At 40.8% G+C, this 20,330-nt stretch overlaps 1 protein-coding gene across 7 annotated transcripts in view; it reads left to right on the top strand.

The window, feature by feature from the left end:
* LOC102692477 (H(+)/Cl(-) exchange transporter 3) overlaps window positions 1-20,330 on the top strand; it is a 44,184-nt gene that overhangs the window by 21,419 nt on the left and 2,435 nt on the right. For 4 of the 7 annotated variants that reach the window (XM_015345778.2, XM_006629930.3, XM_069191889.1 and 1 more), the window contains 11 exons: window positions 3,608-3,765; window positions 5,244-5,343; window positions 8,031-8,218; window positions 8,475-8,597; window positions 9,867-10,073; window positions 10,419-10,499; window positions 10,674-11,219; window positions 12,180-12,366; window positions 14,018-14,416; window positions 14,903-15,119; window positions 18,287-18,362. In XM_015345778.2, the coding sequence (XP_015201264.1) occupies window positions 3,622-3,765; window positions 5,244-5,343; window positions 8,031-8,218; window positions 8,475-8,597; window positions 9,867-10,073; window positions 10,419-10,499; window positions 10,674-11,219; window positions 12,180-12,366; window positions 14,018-14,416; window positions 14,903-15,119; window positions 18,287-18,362 (2,268 nt within the window). In that variant the 5' untranslated portion in view covers window positions 3,608-3,621. Of the gene's footprint in view, window positions 1-3,607; window positions 3,766-5,243; window positions 5,344-8,030; window positions 8,219-8,474; window positions 8,598-9,866; window positions 10,074-10,418; window positions 10,500-10,673; window positions 11,220-12,179; window positions 12,367-14,017; window positions 14,417-14,902; window positions 15,120-18,286; window positions 18,363-19,432; window positions 19,478-20,330 lie in introns of all 7 variants that reach the window. The other 3 variants (XM_006629931.3, XM_006629933.3, XM_015345776.2) reach the window with 2 other exon arrangements.

Raw genomic sequence — 20,330 nt, 5'->3', positions numbered from 1 at the left:
TGTTTCAGCAACCCTTGCCAGGAACTGATGGCTCTCCGATATTGAATGAATGGGCATCCCTGTATTTATCTGTATTTTTATATACAGTTATCTTCAGGTTTATTGATTCCCTTCACAACTAAAAGTGGATTTAGTGTAGAACCACTCCTTTTTCATTTTCTTTTAAGAAATCATGTCCACCTCTACAGAATGTTCCATCGCGTGCCTTAGGATGAGCCCCGTCCTGCTGAGGGTAAGAAGATAACTCTCTTGGACTGCCAGCTAACATCAAATAAAGCTGACTGCCTCCTCCTCCCATCCTTGGCTTTACTCCGTAATCAACTCTGTCAGAAAATAAGCTGTGCTCAGCTGAAAAGAAATGGAAGAGTTCTGAATTGGCCCCCGTTTATGGTCTCTATCACTCATGTCATTTCCACCTTCTCTTCAGTTCCTGCCCTTTAACAAGCGATCCTATTTTCAGTCTCTGTCATCTCCATCATCAAGTTCTCTACCCACAATCCTCGTGCTGCTCAGACTGCCTATACCATACCACGAAGCCTTTCCTCTGCTCCTCACAGTTTCTCTTTAGGTGTCAGTCAGCGTTCTGTCCCTGGCCCCTCATCCCAACAATGTCTATCTTCTCCTGTTGGCTGGCTCCTTGATTTCCTTGGGGCATCTCCTTCCCTAGCTTTTTAGATTGTTTTTATGCTGAAAGTGCACAAATTGTCTTTTCCTTTTACCCAGTCTTACACTCAGCACTCACTCAGGTGTTCACCTGTATCTCTGCCTTAAAGTCACCTTCTCCTGATTGCACTCTCACAATCATAACAGCCTCTCAATGTCTGACCTACTTTTCTTCCTTTCCTCTCTTTTTGCTTCCTCATTTTCCTCTGTCAAAGGTCTGCAAGTCTCGACCCTTCTCTTTTCTGTCCCCCAATGAATTTCTTCTCTGTCCTACTTCACCTTGAACATCTTTTTAAGAATCCTTCCCTTCTTTACCATATGTTCTACACAACTGTGAGTCCAGGCACTGGTAGTTTTGCACCTTTTAAGTCCCACAACTTTAAGTTCCTTTTGGACTTCCTCTCTACTAATACTATCTTCTTCACATTTTTCATGCTGCTCTACTACTGCAGTTCCACCCTCTGTCTTTCTGTTGTAGGGCTTCAAAACCCTAGTCTTTGTCTATTACTGCCTCAACATCTCTTTCTGCCTCTCTTCAGATACTAACTTCTTCCTACACCTCCTCCTGCTCCATCCTCTCTTTCTCATCTTTCTCCTCTTCCAGATCCTATTGTTCTCCACCCTTGTTCCTAGTTCAGTATTGGATTGAACTATCTAAAGAAATCAGAACTACTCAACCATCTTTCAGCACCTGCTCAAGACTCATGTGTTTAGAATTGGCCTGTGATTGGGCTGTCTTCATGGTAGCTTAGTATCCACGTTATTTGTAGTCCCCTTTCAATCTTACTATTTCATTTGGCCTAGCACAGAGCTTGCGTTGCACTAGCTTGTTTTGCTCTCCTACATATTCCCTTTATATTGTGAAAGGCAGCACCCTGACATACTGTCATCAAAGTAATTCTGTACATCTCAGGTGGATCTTCATTGTTGAATAGGAAGAAAGCATTTTTGTATCTGTGGTTTGAGATATGTGGAACTTACCTATGTCAATTTAAGTGAAGTATTTTCTTATATGGAAAAATTTGGTTTTCAGTTCTCTTCTTGTTTTTCTCAGTGTCGCCTCTGCTATGGCTTCCCTACACCATTGTATCACCACCTGCAGGGTGGAAATCAGGCTATCACAATTGATCCTTCACAGTTGAAACATTACTTTCTATAACTTCAGGTCTTTCATTCCTGAAGAGTTATTATGGTTAAGTGTTAAATACACTCTTCCTTCTTTTGGGCTGGATGAATGCTACAGAGGAAGGTGGTTTGCAGCCTGATGACCTCCAAAATGATTCCAGCTCCCCTTCATATATCTTTTCTACGTTATGTGAGCTGCACTGTACTTATTGCTTCTTTTGTTTGGACATCTACTTGGACTATGAAATCAGCCCTCATGCTTTCTGGTATCATGTTTGCTCTGCAGTAAAATAAACAAAGGACAATCTTATTCATCTTACAGTATGATTTCCTCAAGTAATTATATCCTCTAAACCAAAGGTTGCGCATAGTTATCTGACCACCATTACTTCCTTAAGTTACTAAAAGGTAACTATTTTATGTCCACAGGTTATCCTACGCCTTAAAAGGCCTCCAGAAATCCATAATTCCTGCTTTTATAAAGCGTCTGTCTCTAAACACATCCTTGTTGCTTTCTCATTCTCGGGAAAACTCTCAAAGCCCTTTGCTTTCATTCCCCAGTTTCCTTTTGTTGATCATATTTCGTCATCCAACACCTGCTTCAACACCCACACATCAGTTCTTTCATGACACTGTAATGACATGACTTTGTTTCAGCTTAAACAATACCAACCAGGCAGCCAAGGTGTGTCAGACTCCGTTCTCAGTGGTCTTTATTAATACTTATATGACCAGTTACAACTAAATCATGAAGATTGACATTGATTAAAAACCAAACAACTATTTATCAATTAGAACTGGCAAGTAGTCTCTTGCCCTTGGTTCTTCCGTTACTTCAATCTTCAATCTGAAAAGCAGGCTTGAATTGCTGAATGTTTTTCTGGCCTCTCATTTTAGATCAGCTTCACCTTGTCCACTGCTCAACAAGGATCATCACTCAATCAAAACTAGTTGTTTGGACTAGTGACATCTGATCACCTGATCTTCAGTTCAGCAGTTAAGAGGTCTGCACTGGGACCATGGGTCCAGCTTGCTTCTTTGGGGGGTTCAGCCTTACAGGCCAGGCCACTGTTCCTTCAGCCAGTCGGGTTAATCCAGTAAATCAAGATCTAGCGAATTGCTTCTATCCTTCTGTGTGAACTGCTGGACTACTGTATATAAGTAGTAAAAAGTTCAGGACAAGGACAGTCTCGACCTCGCCCACTTTCACTCACCTAAGCAGCAGTTTTGAAGGCAGTCCTTGAGAAGTTTGTCACTTCTCTGCCCTCATGCCAACCCTGTGGTCACCCTTGTAGCAGCTCCTTATGGTCATCCCACCTAATGTGTGTGAGGATCCTTGGGGTCAAGGTGAAGCCAAGAATCAGAATCTGTTTCTTTGCTTCTGTCAGTCTGCCTCGATTAGTACTCTTATACTGTATATAAAAAAAAAACATGGGGTGTGGTTAAAATCCTGCACTTACACTAAGGCTAAAAGGCGCTATCTACTTGAAAAATGGTACCATTTTCTTCTTAACAAAATGTTTTTGAATTAATCGTGTTTTAATTTCAAAGTCGAGAGCGTGCTCAATATTTGGAGCATTCAGATGCTGTGCTTATGAGCTCGAGATCATTACTTATTATCCGGTCTGACAGGTAACGTGCGGATAGTTTACGTGGCCCTAGTGAAGATGGATTGCTTACTGGTTTGGTGTGTCTAAAAATGAAGAAAAGGTTTTTTACGTCCTCCTTCGGCTGTGTTTGAGCTATTCTCCAATCTTCTCCTTTCACATCCTACCAGTTCCTCCCATTGACCTCCACTTATTTTCTATCCTTTTGCCAGGAACTAATTATACGATGACGAATGGGGGGAACATAAGCAGCTCTACCCACCTGCTGGACCTTCTCGACGAGCCCATCCCAGGCGTCGGCACCTACGATGACTTCCACACGATTGACTGGGTCAGGGAGAAGTGCAAAGACAGGGAGAGGCACAGAAAGGTACGAGTCGGAGGGGGGATATGACTGACGTACTGACCGTTTCCGCAGGAAAGCAGTGCGGTCCAGTAACGAGCTGTAGAATCATCTCCATACATATGTTATTTACAAAAAATATTTAGCGTCTTTGGTTCAAACCCCACCTTCGCCTCCCGTTCCCCTGTTGTCCTTTTTTGTCTTCATGTAAAATTATTTTCAAATCCGGGATGTTTTCCTGTGAATTCTGGAAGGTTTTCTCGAAAAGCTGTTCTTCTGTCTTGAAGGTAAAGCTGATTTCATTTGCATTACCCACACACCGGGGAAAAAAAAAACTGCTTTTGCTTATTGGCAGTCTCTGTATATTGAAGAGGATGTGCGGTTTTCTGCTATTTTTACCAGAAGGGTTATGTTAATGTTTCAGTTCTTTGTGAATTTAAGTCAGTGTTTAACCTTTCCTTAAAATCTTGTCTACCTAAAAACACATTTTTCTTGATACCTATGTGATATTTATATTTAGCACCACAAAGAATGCTCGAGTCACTCATTAAACATTTTTTTTCGTACTCCCTTTTGTGTGGCGATGTCATTTAACTTTGCTTTAACTTTATTTGTTTAAAAAAATCTGGTTTTGAAACATCTTGTTTTGGGAGTAACCCACACAGCTCCTTTGTAATTTACCTGTGACTAATGCCTCCTACAACATCAATGTAAAGATGTTCAGTTTGCATAATTTGTTCTTCTCAGGTAGCTTAGTAAAAGTGATTCAAATATTGTGAGTAGGAAAATGTGGCAGCATTTTTTCTGGAACTTGTGCATATGCACAAACTGGCACTCACAATTTTGTTGCAATATGCAAATCACTAGAAAGATGTGATTTAATTATCACCACATATGAATCAATAAAACTGACAATGAAGTTAATTGGGGAAGAAATACAGCTCCACATTTTTAATCAAATACAGTATTTTTAGCCATTATTTTTTTGGTTTATAAACTTGCTTATAAAGGTACTCCAATTAACGTTTTTGATGACTGATACAAATTTGTCCAGAATTGCATCATGGATCGGTTGTTTTTATGAATTTTGAAGTAAATCTATTTAAAACAAAACATACACCGAATGTGTTTAAATTTGCTGAAAGAAAAACTAAACTTCACAACTTGAAGAATTCAGAATATGAGTCATTAGGAGTACATTTTCTGCAGGCATACTGTAGCTCTTGGGACAATGACTGATAAACTTTGATAAACGTTTGTTACAAAATTACGCTTCCTTTTAGCACAGCTGAAGAAAAAAGATCCGTGGACTACATTTTCCCGTATTTGTAGTCTAGTAGTGCACCAGCTCTTGCTTTTTAATATGACTCTTTGTGAACAAAACCCCCCAGCATTTTTCACTGTTATTCTACATCTGGTGCCACTGGCTGCACCTGTGCAAGCGCTGGTTTTGCTCATTCATTTTTGCCAGTCTTTGAAAGTGATGCGTCGTGTCCCGTGTTTAGATCACCAGCAAGAAGAAGGAATCGGCGTGGGAGTTTACGAAGAGTCTCTATGACGCCTGGTCAGGATGGCTCGTTGTTACACTCACTGGCCTTGCTTCAGGTAAAGCCCTCCTGCTCCGGCTTCTCTCATTGCTGCTCAACTGCGGTGTTATCTGCCATTGAGTTTTGTTCATTGATTGACTCAAGTACATTCTCTTTAGCGACGTTTGATTTAGAATTACAAGGAAAATACTTGAGTCGTTGTTCTGATATTTGCTGCTTTGCTCGCAGTCACTTTGCTTTTCACTGGTACAGAAACAAAAGAATTGGCAGATAGGCAGAAGGTTCTTTTGTTTCAAAAAGTGCTGGCTGTTAAGAAGCCAGAAGCATTTCTGAAGCTCGTGTAGTTAAAGGAACATCTCGTTGAAAAAATCTTGATTTGCTCTCGCAAGATTTCGAGGAAACAGGTGATTATCTTTGTCCTGCTGTTTCTTTTAAGATGAGCGCTGTGTAAATTTGAGTCGTGATGAGTTATGTCTTCAGTGGAAAGCGGGGGCAAGTGTACATTTTGTGATAGGACATCACTTCAGTGGGATTAATTATTTACTGATATGACAACAGGCAAAGTAAGCGACGATTTAGAAAGGCGCACTACTACTATTTCGATTAACGTTTTTTTAACATTGTATATCACTCTATACAGATCATGCATTGTTGCATATTAATACTTCTGCTAAGCATTCATATACTGTATATAAATGGATTTCTGAAGTCTTTACACTGTACCAATGCTAGTAATGCTGAAGACAAGGAAATAGGAGAGTAAAACCATAGTAAAGCAATTGAATCACAGAAAATCGAAGTCACATTGGTTTTGATTTCATGGAATTCAGTGCTGGGAGGCTGCTGTATGTGTCTTATGCTTACAAAGTCTATCTATGAGGCAAGGAATCCTACTAAAATGAAATAAAACTTCAACACAAAGAGCCCAGAGCACATAGATGCATTCAGAGAAATTCTTAAAACAAAGAAAGACTATTGTCATGGACTGAAGAGCCCGATGACAAATCCCAGGGAAGGTCCTGAAAGCTTCATTTACATATTTTCTGAGATTTTCTGATTACAAAGTGTAAAACATCCCATACAACTGGATGGGATTTCTGCTTCCAGTGGCTGTGATGATATGTTAGATTATAGCAGGAGCCAATGTGGTTAGCAAATGGAAAGCTGCACCCCTGTCTATTGAGCAGGAGACTCTCCAAATCCTGAATCTAGACTCCGAATGCCAACTTCAGGAAAGGTGGTTGCCAGAACAGAATGCAATTCAGCTTAAGTCAACTATGGCGGCACAGTTGAGTTTTTGTTTGCTATGAACGAAAAGGGATAATTGGACCTTTCAGTTTTTCAAGGAGTTACAAGGAAGGATGTCAACTTTTGGACTCTCAAATTATTGGATGGATTTCTTAAAAGAGGAAACTTTAAGATGAGAGCAGCCTGTTTATTATTTGTCCTAGTTGTTTATAATTTGTCCTGAAGACAGACGGCCAGAATGGAATAGATACCAGAATTTAAGCCCTGAACCCAAATACAACGGCTAGTCATTGTAATTTGCATTAAGAGGCACGTGTCTGACCATGCACTGTTCAAATGCAGTTGTTACACAATGCAGTTGTTGCAGTTTCCCAACCTCGGATGTCATGCTTCTTTGCAAAGCTGTGCAAGCAAGAATGTACAGGGCATGATAAACTCCTCAGAAATGCGTCAGCTCTCTCGTGGTAATTTTCTGGAGGAAGGACTTAAGCCTTCACATTGACCTGCGTGATTTTGATTGGCGACAAGATAACTGGATTTCAGAAGAAAGCAGGCAGACTGGAAAGCAAGATTACAGACTTGGCTCGCTGATGTGTTTCAGCTTTTTACCGCATTGCTGCACACAAGCAGCGTGTCCGTTAACTGAGTGACATCATCTTGATTCGTCTCACTTCACTGTGGCAGTAGTCCAGCCTGTACTCCAGGATTTCGGCCCAGAGGGATGTGACTGGTCTCGGGGTCCTTCGGCACTGTTATGTCAGCCTGCCCCCTAAGTGTAAAAGTTGAACGAGTGCTGCTTAAGCTATCATGTGACCTTACAGTGAAAGTAAGAAACACCATTTTACTCAGTGCGCTTCCATCTCATTGATGTAACTAGCTAAGGGTCATTCTTTACAGTTCTTGTCAACCACAGAATTCGCTCTTACATATTCAGTACTAATCTTCCCCCTTGCAGGGAAACCCTTGCTCGTGCACGATTCTGCCCATGGTAAACCATTAATTGCGCAGTTTCTCCACGAACTCATGACCCTGTGTTATCGCCTCGCCTCCCTGGCGTCTCCCTCATGCTCCCATGTTTCTCCAGCCAGCTAGGTGTGTGGGTGTTTATCTTTCGCAATGGGCGTGACTACCTGATGTCAGAGCTCTCTAAAGTATAGTGAAATATTCTGCTATTTTTAACTCTCAGGACTCAAGGTAAATAACATACCTTTTTCCTGTTAATTGTATTTTATAGCTCATGTGTTATAACTCTCAGTTTTGTATTTGTAGTTTTAGGGGAGACCGTGGCCCGTGGGAACTTATGCCCTTGTTTTCCCCTCAGTATGCAAGGGAAACCTGTATAGTTAGCTAACGCTACTTGCCATTGTAGATAATGTGTGCCTGTAAATGTGTTTCTGAGTGAGGAGGTCCATCTTAAGCTTTGGATTTGAAAGGCACTGTGAATAAGGGAAGTTTGCCAGCCACTGCTCTAACTCGTAGCTTCTGCCCCTTTCCTAGGCGCCCTGGCTGGCTTGATAGACATTGCCGCGGACTGGATGAACGACCTCAAGGAGGGAGTGTGCCTCAGCGCGCTGTGGTTTAACCACGAGCAGTGCTGCTGGGGATCAAATGAGACCACCTTCGAGGAGAGAGACAAATGTCCGCAGTGGAAGACCTGGGCCGAACTCATCCTCGGACAGGCGGAGGTCAAGAAAATATGCCCTTTCTGCTCCAAAGTGTAGATTTAAAAATGCGTTTCAACACTATATAATTTTTAAATGGAAGAAAAACATTGGCATTGTTTCAGCATTTTTTCCCTTTATTTTATAAAACACAAAAAAGTGCTACTTAGTATGAATGTTCTGAAAAAAAAATAAAAAATGACAATGCGCTCCTTTGATTTAGTGCAGAGGTGAAATTGTTATTAAAAGTTCGTCTTTTTTTTTCTCCTTTTTTCTGCAGGGCCCGGGATCCTATATAATGAACTACATCATGTATATATATTGGGCCTTAGCCTTTGCTTTCTTAGCTGTTTGTCTTGTGAAAGTGTTTGCGCCATATGCCTGTGGCTCTGGTATCCCGGAGGTAAGTACTCCTGAAAGTTTCTTATGGGGTTTTTGTGCATTTTAAAGTGGAAAAGGTTTTTATTTTTATTTTAGCCAGCGAAGGTAATTTGTTCCATGAGCGATTAGTGTGCAACCCAACTTTTTTTTATATTTGAGTTGTTTTTCAAATGATCATCTAGGCTTTTGTAAGGTTTTTGTTAGTCATTTGTTCATACAATAAATAGAAAATCTTCCCTTCCTGGACTTTATCTTTAAAAATTTAAATTCTGCTCAAAATCCCTGGAAGTTCCAGCTACCTCAACAGCATGGCTCAGCTCAGTATGGTCCCTCAGAACAAACGTGGTCCACGACCAGTAAATTCTGTGGTGGGGTCTACTGGTGTCTATAATGTCATTAATTTCTTTCATTGTGTTGTAAGTGCTAATGCCAAACTTTAGGATTTCTGAACATGTGTATTGTCACTTCTGCAATTCGTTTGCGTGAGTGCGTGTTTGGTAGGGGGTATGGGGGTTGATTGGCTTCCTCAATTGACTGTACGATCGCTTTAACGGTGTGACTAGACATCATTCCTTAACCCCAAACCCAGCGGGTTTATTTCTGAACTTACACAGAAGGTCTACATTCTCTGTCTTCTTTCAGCTACATGCATAGCTGCTGCTGTTTGTTTTAAAGCATTAACTCTAATTGGTGCATTTATTGTGAATATGTGTGAGCCTTACTCTGCTTATTTCCCTTTTCACACTTTTTTGGGGTTCCGTCTGCGTCACGCCTCATAGTTACACTGTAGCCAAAGATTTGATATTTGCTAAATACCACGATTTGTGGCATATATCACACTTCTGGTATTACTGCGTTCATCTGTTTTGTATCTGTTACCTCGTATGTTTATACTTTCTGATGAATTCTTAAACTTCTGTATTCTTCACCCGTGTGTGTGGGTGGGCTTTCTCTGTCAAGCTGTCTACTACCAAACTATAGATGAGCAACTCCAGTCTTCTGGGGCCTGTATCCAGCATTTTCTGGAGATCTCTAGAAATCATCAACAGCTGAAGACCTTTGAAAAGTGTTAAATTGGTCCAATTAAGCTAATGATTAACTCAGTGGGGTGGTTAACATGGACCAGACACTGGCCCTCCAAGACTGGAGTTGTCCTCCACTGCTTTAAGCCGAACAGGTAAATTTAATGATGTGTGTATCACTCTTGCATCCACTGTCTAGTATAAGTGCTACTAACAGATTTGATATTATTGGGGAAGAGGTGGAATCATAATCGCCTGGTTTCTTCCAGATCAAGACGATCCTGAGTGGGTTTATTATCCGTGGGTACCTGGGGAAATGGACGCTGATGATCAAGACCATCACACTGGTGCTGGCTGTGGCATCAGGCCTCAGTCTGGGTAAAGAGGGGCCGCTGGTCCATGTGGCCTGTTGCTGCGGCAACATCTTCTCTTACCTCTTCCCCAAGTACAGCAAAAACGAGGCAAAAAAACGAGAAGTGAGTTCCTTTTTCTACCATATTTGTAAAGCTAAAGAAGATCAAGACCTTGGTGTATAATAGTGTAGTGACCGGCCTTCAGGGCTGTAGCGATTAGTGTGAAGCCTTCAGTAGGGTGAGGCCTTCAGAGCTGTAGCGATTAGTGTGAAGCCTTCAGTAGGGTGAGGCCTTCAGAGTTGTAGTGATTAGTGTGAAGCCTTCAGGGCTGTAGCGATTAGCGTGAGTCCTTCGTTGGGGTGAGGCCTTCAGCACAGTCTCGATTAATGTGTGGCCTTCAGTGCTGTATTGATTAGTTTGAGGCCATCAGTGTCAGGACACTTGTGTGTTTTTTATCTTCTCATCTAGGTCCTGTCAGCAGCATCTGCAGCTGGGGTCTCTGTTGCTTTTGGTGCACCAATTGGAGGAGTCTTATTTAGCTTGGAAGAGGTTTGTATTACCCAATGTCTGAAATTTTACAGAATTGGCGAGGTATTTTTTTTTTCCAGTGATAATCTCAAGCACTTGTAATGTACAACTAGATGGAATGGTGAAAAATTGGACTTTTTTCCAGGGCCTTCCTTTTTTTACTGGTGATGAGACTCTCTGTGTGCTTGTCCACAGGTGAGTTATTACTTTCCCCTCAAGACCCTGTGGAGATCCTTCTTTGCGGCCCTGGTGGCTGCCTTTGTGCTGCGGTCCATCAACCCCTTTGGGAACAGCCGGCTGGTGTTGTTTTACGTGGAATACCACACCCCCTGGTACATGTTTGAACTCTTCCCCTTCATTCTGCTTGGGGTCTTCGGGGGCCTGTGGGGGGCCTTCTTCATCCGCGCCAACATCGCCTGGTGCCGTCGGCGCAAGTCCACGCGATTCGGGAAGTACCCCGTCCTGGAAGTGATCATTGTGGCCGCGATCACCGCTATCGTGGCGTTCCCCAATCCTTACACCCGCCAGAACACCAGCGAGCTGATCAAGGAGCTCTTCACCGACTGCGGGCCCCTGGAGTCCTCGCAGCTCTGCCAGTACCACAGCGGCATGAACGGCAGCCAGGTGGTGGGAGACCTGTCCGATCGGCCCGCGGGGCCCGGGGTGTACTCCGCCATGTGGCAGCTGTCCTTGGCGCTCATTTTCAAGATCATCATGACCATCTTCACCTTCGGCATCAAGGTGAGTGCCTGCACCCCAGCACATGGCCGCATCACAGGTTTAGTCACTAAGGAAAACCCCCGAGTTTTGTATAACACTGCTGTGTGTGGTTATAACGCAGGAAGCTATTGTTAATGACGTTCTTATCCTTCTTATTAACGTTCTTCATTATCCTGACGCATGAAGAAATGCAAATGCTTGATGAATGCGGATCAAAATTATATGAGAATATTTCTAACAAGTACCCACCCACATAATCAGTTTTTGCCGTGACCACATGCATAACTGCAGCTAAATGAAAATAAGGCAGACATCTTATTTGTATATTCTCAGAAGCACATAGATGCAACTAAAAACAATCCCGAGGTGAGGAATTTAGGGGCTATATTTGGTTGACCGGATTGAACAGATTATGTAAATGTCTTTTTATCATCTGAGGAACATTAGTAAAATGAGATCATTTCACTCATGCCAATCAATCAGTTTATGCCTTTATGTCATCTACATCGGACAATCGCAATGCACTGTTTTATGGCAGTAGTTGTCATGATCGGCCACAACTAAAGCTTTTGCAGAATGCAGCTGCCTGCGTTTTAGCAAAGACCAAGAAAAAATACTTGCGGTAAAAATGAATTAAAAATTCACATGTGGCTAGATTTCAACAATGCATTAAAATGTCAAAACCCTCCTACTTATATTTGACTACATATTAAAATGAGATGGAGAGCACAACAAAGAGTAGCCTTGTGTAACTGAAGCAGAGCATAGAACACAAAACACAAAAGTCTTGTCTGAGGATTTTGTTGAAAAATACAGAAATCAGCAAACACGTTGGGTGGTTTTGGTTTGATTGCTTCAAAGCTTGCCTGAGCTCTTTGACCATTGTGGACAGGGTTTTAATCTATGTCTTTAAAATGGCATGCTTGTAAAATGTAGGTTACCTCTGCCTCATGCTGGAATGGTTGTTTTCTTGTCTTTCAGGTGCCATCTGGGCTTTTCATTCCCAGCATGGCTATTGGAGCTATTGCTGGGAGGATTGTAGGCATTGCAGTAGAGCAACTGGCCTATTACCACCATGACTGGTTCCTGTTTAAGGAGTGGTGTGAGGTGGGGGCGGACTGCATCACACCAGGGCTCTATGCCATGGTTGGCGCGGCTGCATGTCTGGGTAGGTGTACCTTAACAGAGTAGCAAATCTTGAAGCGAGAAGAGCAGACCAGGGCTCACAATACCGTGTGTTTGTCGTATCATGGGCAGCGTTTGTTCTCGAATTTAAAATGTAATCTCAAAGAAGCGGAAGGAAAGATTACCTCTAGGAGAGGGTGAGGAAGGCTAAAAGGACAGAAGAAAACCTTGAATGGCAAATCGGACAACATGGTGAGAAGCTGAAGAAATTGTTTCATGAAGGTGGACTCTGCTGAAGAGAGGGCTGTTGAAAAGATGACTGGAGACAAGCCGTTCAAAAACAGATCCTCAGGAAATAGGAGTTATAAGGCACATTCTGAAATCCATTTGTTACAGCTGTTTAGTTGAAGTTGTTAACAGATATAAAACTTCGTATTGTTACCAAAAGTACATGGACGTGAATTTGAGTCTATCCCAGTGTGAAACCTGGTCTGCAGTGGAAGTATATCTCAGTGAGGGGACTGAAAAGAAACTTCTTAGCAGCAAGTAATTCAAATGGGAAAAGTAGGTCTGTGTACACATATACAGTATATAAATCTCGATTTATATATATTTTTTAAATAGACATGGTTCACAGTTTTGCATGTAAAACATTGGATTTTGCAAGAAATTCACCTTTCATTTTCATGATTGATCAAATTCTGATAAAAAACTATGGACATGTATTCTGTTTGACTCTCCTTATGACTTTGCATTTCCATTGCTCAGTGGGATCCATTTTGTAAATTGCACTGTGCTCTGGGACTTGCAGTCTTGATTGCCCTGAGAATCATGCTTAGTCTGGACTGTCTGAACTATTCTCGTGTTCATTCAGGATTTTGGATAATTTTTATTAGCAACCACTAGAGGGTATTGTTTGTCTTTTTATTTTATCCCATTCTACATAAGTGGTTCTGTTTCTTAAATGTTGAGATGAAGGACAGAGTAAGGAGTTAAATCTAGAAATGTCAATGCCAGTGGCAAGACCCAGTACAAGAAAAACCTTATATGATTAAGCTAAATTATGAATGCTTGTTTATCCATGTGAATACTGAAACAGGTACAAATCACTCTGTGTGGTTCATTTTATATAAGGACTGTGCACATTATCTCAGATTGTTTTGTTGTCTGTAGTCCCGACAGCCTGTCAGAGAACACTTGGTACCTGTTCCAAAGAAGGTCTGAGAGGTTCTTAGAAAACATTTTGGTTATTGCAAATAAATCTTTGTTTTTATATGTGCGTATATTAGAAAAGAGGACATTGTCTTAATTTTTTAACAAATAAGAACACAACAGGAAAAAAACTATAGCTATTTTATAACACTGATATTGAATTTGGGGTAAAATGACTAAAGCAGCAAACTGTAGTCATGCAGAGCTCACAGGGAGTTCTCTGAATTTCTTCAACAAATAAGCATACAGTGAAGTCTCTAGTTTTAAGGGCTTCACATGGAAAAAAGCAGAAAGGTTATCAGACAAAAAAACTTTTGACAGTATGGTATTTTTAGCAGTGGAAGAGAAAAAGCTCATCGTTGTTTCTTTTCCCAAGAGTCCACTGTGGGTTTTCGATTTTTTCTTGCCAATGCTGTAGGAGTGGGGTTGGGATTGGAAATTTGGCCAGGCCACAAGTTCCGATGTCTGTCCCCCCCCAACAGGTGGAGTGACCCGGATGACGGTGTCTCTGGTGGTGATCGTGTTTGAGCTGACGGGCGGCCTAGAGTACATCGTCCCCCTCATGGCGGCCGTGATGACCAGCAAGTGGGTGGGGGACGCCTTCGGCAGGGAGGGCATCTACGAGGCGCACATCCGGCTCAACGGCTACCCCTTCCTGGACGCCAAGGAGGAGTTCACACACACCACGCTGGCCTCGGAGGTGATGCGGCCGCGCCGGAACAGCCCGCCTCTGGCCGTGCTAACTCAGGACGACCTGACTGTGGAAGACCTGGAGAGCATCATCAACGAGACCAGCTTCAATGGCTTTCCCGTCATCGTCTCCAAGGAGTCGCAGAGGCTAGTGGGCTTTGCGTTAAGGAGAGACATCATCATCGCCATTGGTACACTCCCCCTCGCTAGCTCTCTAGGGGTTATTTGTGCGTTTGTGTAATTGGCTATGCTGATTTAGGGCTGTGTTTAGCAGATGTTTAGTCTGATTTATCTGTGTACCTGTCCTACGTATGAAGTCTGTTCTGCAGCTTGAGAAAGAACTGCACATTACAAATTTACCTCAGAAGATAAACCGCTAGTCAGTAGGGTGTAGACTGTTTAAGTGTGCTTTAATCTGAAAGACCTGTGTAACGATTTGAGTGTATGTCATTTCTTGATTTTGTACGCTTATTGTTTTGAGCTTACATACTGCATAGCAGAATTCAATGTGTACTAACTGTTCAGCTGTTCAATAATGCTTTATTTTGTTTCAGAACATTTTTATTCATTCAGAACAATTTTGTTTCAGTTACAGAACCATTAACTTCAACTTTGACGTTTTCAGGTTTTCTGTGACACGTCTGGATATGTGAAGCTGTTTTTTGTTTTATTTCTAGAAAATGCTCGCCGAAAGCAAGAGGGCATTATGCGAACGTCCAGAGTCTATTTCACCCAGCATGCCCCATCTCTTCCTGCTGACAGCCCCAGGCCTCTGAAGCTACGAAGCATTCTGGATATGAGCCCTTTCACTGTCACAGACCACACGCCCATGGAGATTGTGGTGGACATCTTCAGGAAACTGGGGTTAAGGCAGTGCCTTGTCACACACAACGGGTAAGACCAGCTTGACACACTGAGGTGGAAGATGGATTTTTTTTCACGCAATAAAAGACAACCAGCTTGTTGCCATTTGTGTTGCTATTGCAGACCCCACCTGAAACAGTGCAGTAATGAAGCCCTCCTATTGCTAGGGCTAGCAATAACCTAAACATTATCGGTACTAACTTGTTAAATAGTTTATAGGTAAATGTTTTCTGACTGTTAATACTACATAATGAATGCTTCTCAGGCCTGTATTCTGACAAATTAATCAGCGGCATTAGTTTATAAGACAGCAAAACTTAGAGCTGTCTAACGCTGTTGCTGAGGTTACATTTTTAGATGTATATTTGTATGGAGTCAAAAGCATATTTTAGAATTAATATAATCTAGTACTGTCAATCACCATGTGTTGCTCTAGCTCTTCAGTAGTCTTGCAAATTTTCTTTGTTGTTCATATCCTGATGAATTGTTATCTCTTTAAGTAAGGACTTACCAAATGTATAGTCCTGAAAAATGTGATACGAGAACCATGTGTTGTGATCTTTTTAGTTTATTACATCTTTTGGACAAATAACAAGATTTTAATTTAAAATTGGATTAAAACTCCCTTTCACTCGTTATTTGCTTTTGGGGAGTGAGGGCAGGGGGTGGAACAGTAGTTTTGTGGGGAACCCCCTGCCCTCTAAAACACTTTACTCTATTTTGAAACAAACTTTGCTCATCCTCTTTAAATGCCGTGTTCTGGAACTTATTTTCATTTGATTACATATCTCATGGTGTCTTAGTCTCACCTTTCTGAGGGCAGAGTTCCTTTTTAATCCTTCCCTTATGATATCTATTTAATCGTTTGATTGTGATTTATAATTTTTCCACACAGGGAAAGGCATTTGTTATGCTGATGTGGGAAAATTGTATTTTTTCTCTCTTGATTGTTACTTATCCACACCTCAGCTACAGTGACTTAATGCATTAAATTTGAAATATCCTTTTAGATCACTCAACAATGAAACCACTTTGTCCTGCAAATGTCTTGGGGATTCTAAGTGTTTTTTGTAATTAGCATATTGCGTTGAGATAGCAAGTGTTGGGTAGTGGTAGTGGCGTATCGCAGAGCTGTGTGATTTTGTTGGGATCTCATACAGGTCCTTTCTTGTGGTACTACACAATCATTACGTGATTTGTTGTTCACATGGTTAATGTTGAACCATTCGTAGGTTTCATATTAGAGTTATTTTCAATTGCTCTGTCATAGCTCAAGACTGTTTCATAGCAGACATAAAAGTACAGGTTTCTACAAATCTGCCTAACAAGGCTGTATACTGGAAAGATCTCATCCTGAGTAGCTTCAAAGGACATGTGTATTTGTCTGCTCGGGTCTTTATTATAATCTGTGGTTCTAATGATTTTATTCTGTATGTTCATCTGATCTGTGTATGTGATCTTATATTCTGCAACCCACTGCTATGTGCAGATCTCTTAAAAAGGGGGATCCCAGTTAATGACAGCCATTTGTCCATTTTCTCCAATATAAGTTAATATTCCATTTTTGTCAAAATAACAACCATTGGAATTGCCAGCAATTAATTAAGACTTAGAAAATAAAAATCTGAAGACCTGAAAGAGACTGCATTTTGCTTCGGCCACTAGAATGTGGACAAAATTAAGTAAGTTCAAAGGAAACATGCTTTTAAGAAGAATGTGTAAAATCATAATCTAATCACTGGCGCACAAACCCCTAATATGTCACAGTTTCTCAAAGAACAGAGGGTCCCCCTTATGAGTCAACTTGATATTCATCGTTTTGCATATACTGTATGGCACTGTGGTGTGCTGTGATATCCCATGACAATCCTTAGCTCATTCTAACTGTAAGTTTTCAAGTAAGCTCTTTGCGAGAACACATACTTTATCTTTGGATAGTTGTGTAAGCCTTAAGCCATGACCAGCAAATCAAGTGCTGGTACAAAGTTAGGTGCTGTTCGGAGGAGGTCATGTGTTAATTTGAGTCTCATTCTGAATAAAGCACCTAAGAAATTTACAAGGTAAGAATATCATCATACTTGTCCTACCTATTTCTATGTATTTGTTTTTGTCAGTTATAGGTACATTATACATGCATCTGAACTGTATGTGTTGAAAAGGTATCTCAGGCTAATAACATTTCTTAAGGATATGAATTCCACTTTATAAGTTGTTTTGCTATAAGTTGCATTATTTAGCAATGTAACATATAAGTCACAATTTCAGTTCCTTTAATGGACATATAAGGGGTGCCCTCTGTGTTGATGCTGTGACATTGTGTATGAAGGAAGGCAGGAAATAAGTAAATTGCAATTGCTATAGTGTAAAAGCCTATTATTTCATCAATTCACATTATTTCATTTCATAGTAAATGTTTGAGCACCATTTGACAGTGGTGAAACAATCTGTAAAAATAATGTATTCAAATTACCATATAACTAAATCTGAAGCAAACAGATTGATTTTGTCCCGAAGGAAACTTATATTGTATAATCTTCATGTTCAGGATGGTTAATTTTTTATTTATGCTTTAGAGAATTTACATTTATAGTCGTCATTCAGGAAATACTCTTTAATGTTGATGGAGATGGAAGACATGTTATGTGTCTGCCGTAAATCTGCCATTTTTATCAGTAGGGAAGTGGAGCTACAAGATTAATTCATTTCTGGCTTGTTCCACTATTTCAGCTCAGCTCTGTTTCAAAATGCAAAAAAATAATTCTTTGTATTTTCTTAGGAACTCTTTAATTTAAAAAGAGGTGAATCTGTAAGCTTGGCCCATTCAGCCTTTCACTGAATAGAAACCAGGAAGGCATCAAAATATTTTGGCTATTCACAAGCAGTACAGGGAGAGGAAAATAACAAATGTCCTACTGTGTGTTTGATTTTTAGATGCGGCTAAGTGGAGTTTGACTTTACTGAAATTCCCAGCTTCACTGGATTACTTTCCTAATTGCAAAGAATGTTGTATGATGCCTCAAAACAAACATATAGAAACTTTGTTATATAAATATCCCGGTTGCTTAAGGGTCTATTTAAAGTGGCATTTATCGGATTGCCATTTAATGCTCCAGGATAATCCGTTTTTTTTTTTCTTGGTGCGGTTTCTCTGTTGTTTTCTTCAAGCGCAGTTATTAGCATGACGTGATCTGTTTCAGGATTGTCTTGGGAATCATCACCAAGAAGAATATATTAGAACACCTCGAGGAACTTAAGCAGCGCGCGGAGCCCTTGGTGATTCAAAGCGCCACATCTGCCTCTTAGTCCTGTAGAAAAAGAGGGATGCATGAAACCTGTGAAAAGTTCTTGCCGTTCTTAAAACCTGACATGTCGCAATTCTGTCTGAGAATTATGGGCAGCTGCAGTCCTGTCAATCTTAGAGTAGTCCACGTAGAACTGTGAAAATCCGTTTCTGTAGGTGTCAGTAAGTCCTTTACACAGTGGTTGAATACTGTCTGTTGTATAAAAATATGTACTTACATTTTATAGGTGTATAAAACTAGGAATTTATCCAGAACTTTCTCAGTTCTTAGCCAGAATCCATTGTTCATTATTGCTCTTGTGCTACAGTACATAGCCTCACCACTGAGGATTTATATATACTGAACATCAATAGAGACCTATCACTCTGCTTATGAGTGTATGTCTTTATAAACACAAAGTATAAGAGTTTTGGATATAAGTTACATGTTCTTGGTGTGATTTCGCTTAATTGATCATTCATGACTGACTGTGATTCACTCCAGTGACTCAGTCGCATAAGCAATTAATCATTCGTGAGCTGACACAGGTGATCGGGCTTTTTTGTAAGATGAGAATGTGGCTCCGGTGTTGTGACTGCCCTACTTGTCAGACATCAACCCCATTGAACGTCTGTGTAATGAGCTGGGACCAGCTGTGGCAACTAGGGCTCAGAGGCCAGTCATCAGGCACATGTCCGTCACATCTCTGTGAGAGGAACCTGTGCAATCTGTAACCTGGTGCAAACCAGCTGTTACTTTACACGCTAGTAGTCATAATACATAATACTTTTACCTGTGTCATGTCTCGTCAATAAAATGTCACCAAATCTTTAAAAAGATTGACGTCTTCCAGATAACTTTGTGAATTTGTCGCAGTTATAAGCACAGAGTTTCTTAGAAGTTCAGTATATGTGGAGACTCATCCTCATATGTAATCTTGTGTATATAGAATGTACATGTGTACCAGCACCCTCCACCAACTCCCATTTCATTATCTTGGTTCACTTAGCATCATCCAAAATAATGCTTTATTTTTTGTTTTGGCTCATCTGCTGATTTCAGACTGATGACATCTGACCAGAAACATGATGTCGCCTTAAGTGATTGGCACGTAATTTATTAGATAAGGTTTAGATGGTAGACTATTAGAGAATTTCTAGCCATGTCTTTTTAAGAGCCTGTGTTAGAGAAATAAGAACTTGACTTTGATTGCCCTTGTAGAGGTAGCAGTAGATCGGCCACTCCCACTGCTTTAGTCCGGCTTAGTGTCGAAGTTTCACATGCGTTTCATGCTTCCTGCTGTGTTCGTACTAACCAGAGCAGCCCCAGCTGTTGCTATCTGTCCCACTTTTTTCCCAGTTTCTCCCTGCAGAGCAAGCCTGTCTAACTGATCCTCTATTTTAACGTCAAATCTACTGTCTCTGGCCCCCCCAAACCTCTGTGTCTCACAAAGAACTAAAACACCTGATTACATTTTTCAACAAAGAATTCAAAAGCACAAGTGTAAAAAGCAAATAAAGTTGGAGGTCTGTCATAAAGAAATGACAGTTTTATTTGGCTATTTCTGTCGCCAAAGTTGTAAACTAGTGTTCACAACTCTGCGCACATTTCTAAAGTAGCCAGTTCCTATGTGGTATATGTTCTGGGTGAAAATCAAATTTTGAGTTCTTATTAATACATTCATATATGTGAGATACTAAACGCTCTTGAATTCTTCTGAAAATGTGGAATGCAATGAGATGAGAGAAGTGGGGAAATCAAAACGTTTGTAATGGGCGTAGGTTGATAGTGATACAATGTGAAGACGGGTACTGTTTATTAATGAAACTGTTTCTTTGATGGGATTAGAATCACTTCTTGGCACCCACTTCCTCTTCACCGCCCTTGAAATACATTTTTCATCTTTTTGTTGGCTTTAGTAGCAGAAAACCTTTTATATTTTGTATATGTCGATAAGACC

This window comes from Lepisosteus oculatus, chromosome 1 (genome assembly GCF_040954835.1).
Source record: "Lepisosteus oculatus isolate fLepOcu1 chromosome 1, fLepOcu1.hap2, whole genome shotgun sequence".
Taxonomy (NCBI): domain Eukaryota; kingdom Metazoa; phylum Chordata; class Actinopteri; order Semionotiformes; family Lepisosteidae; genus Lepisosteus; species Lepisosteus oculatus.
This window is presented reverse-complemented; position numbering and strand designations above follow the sequence as displayed.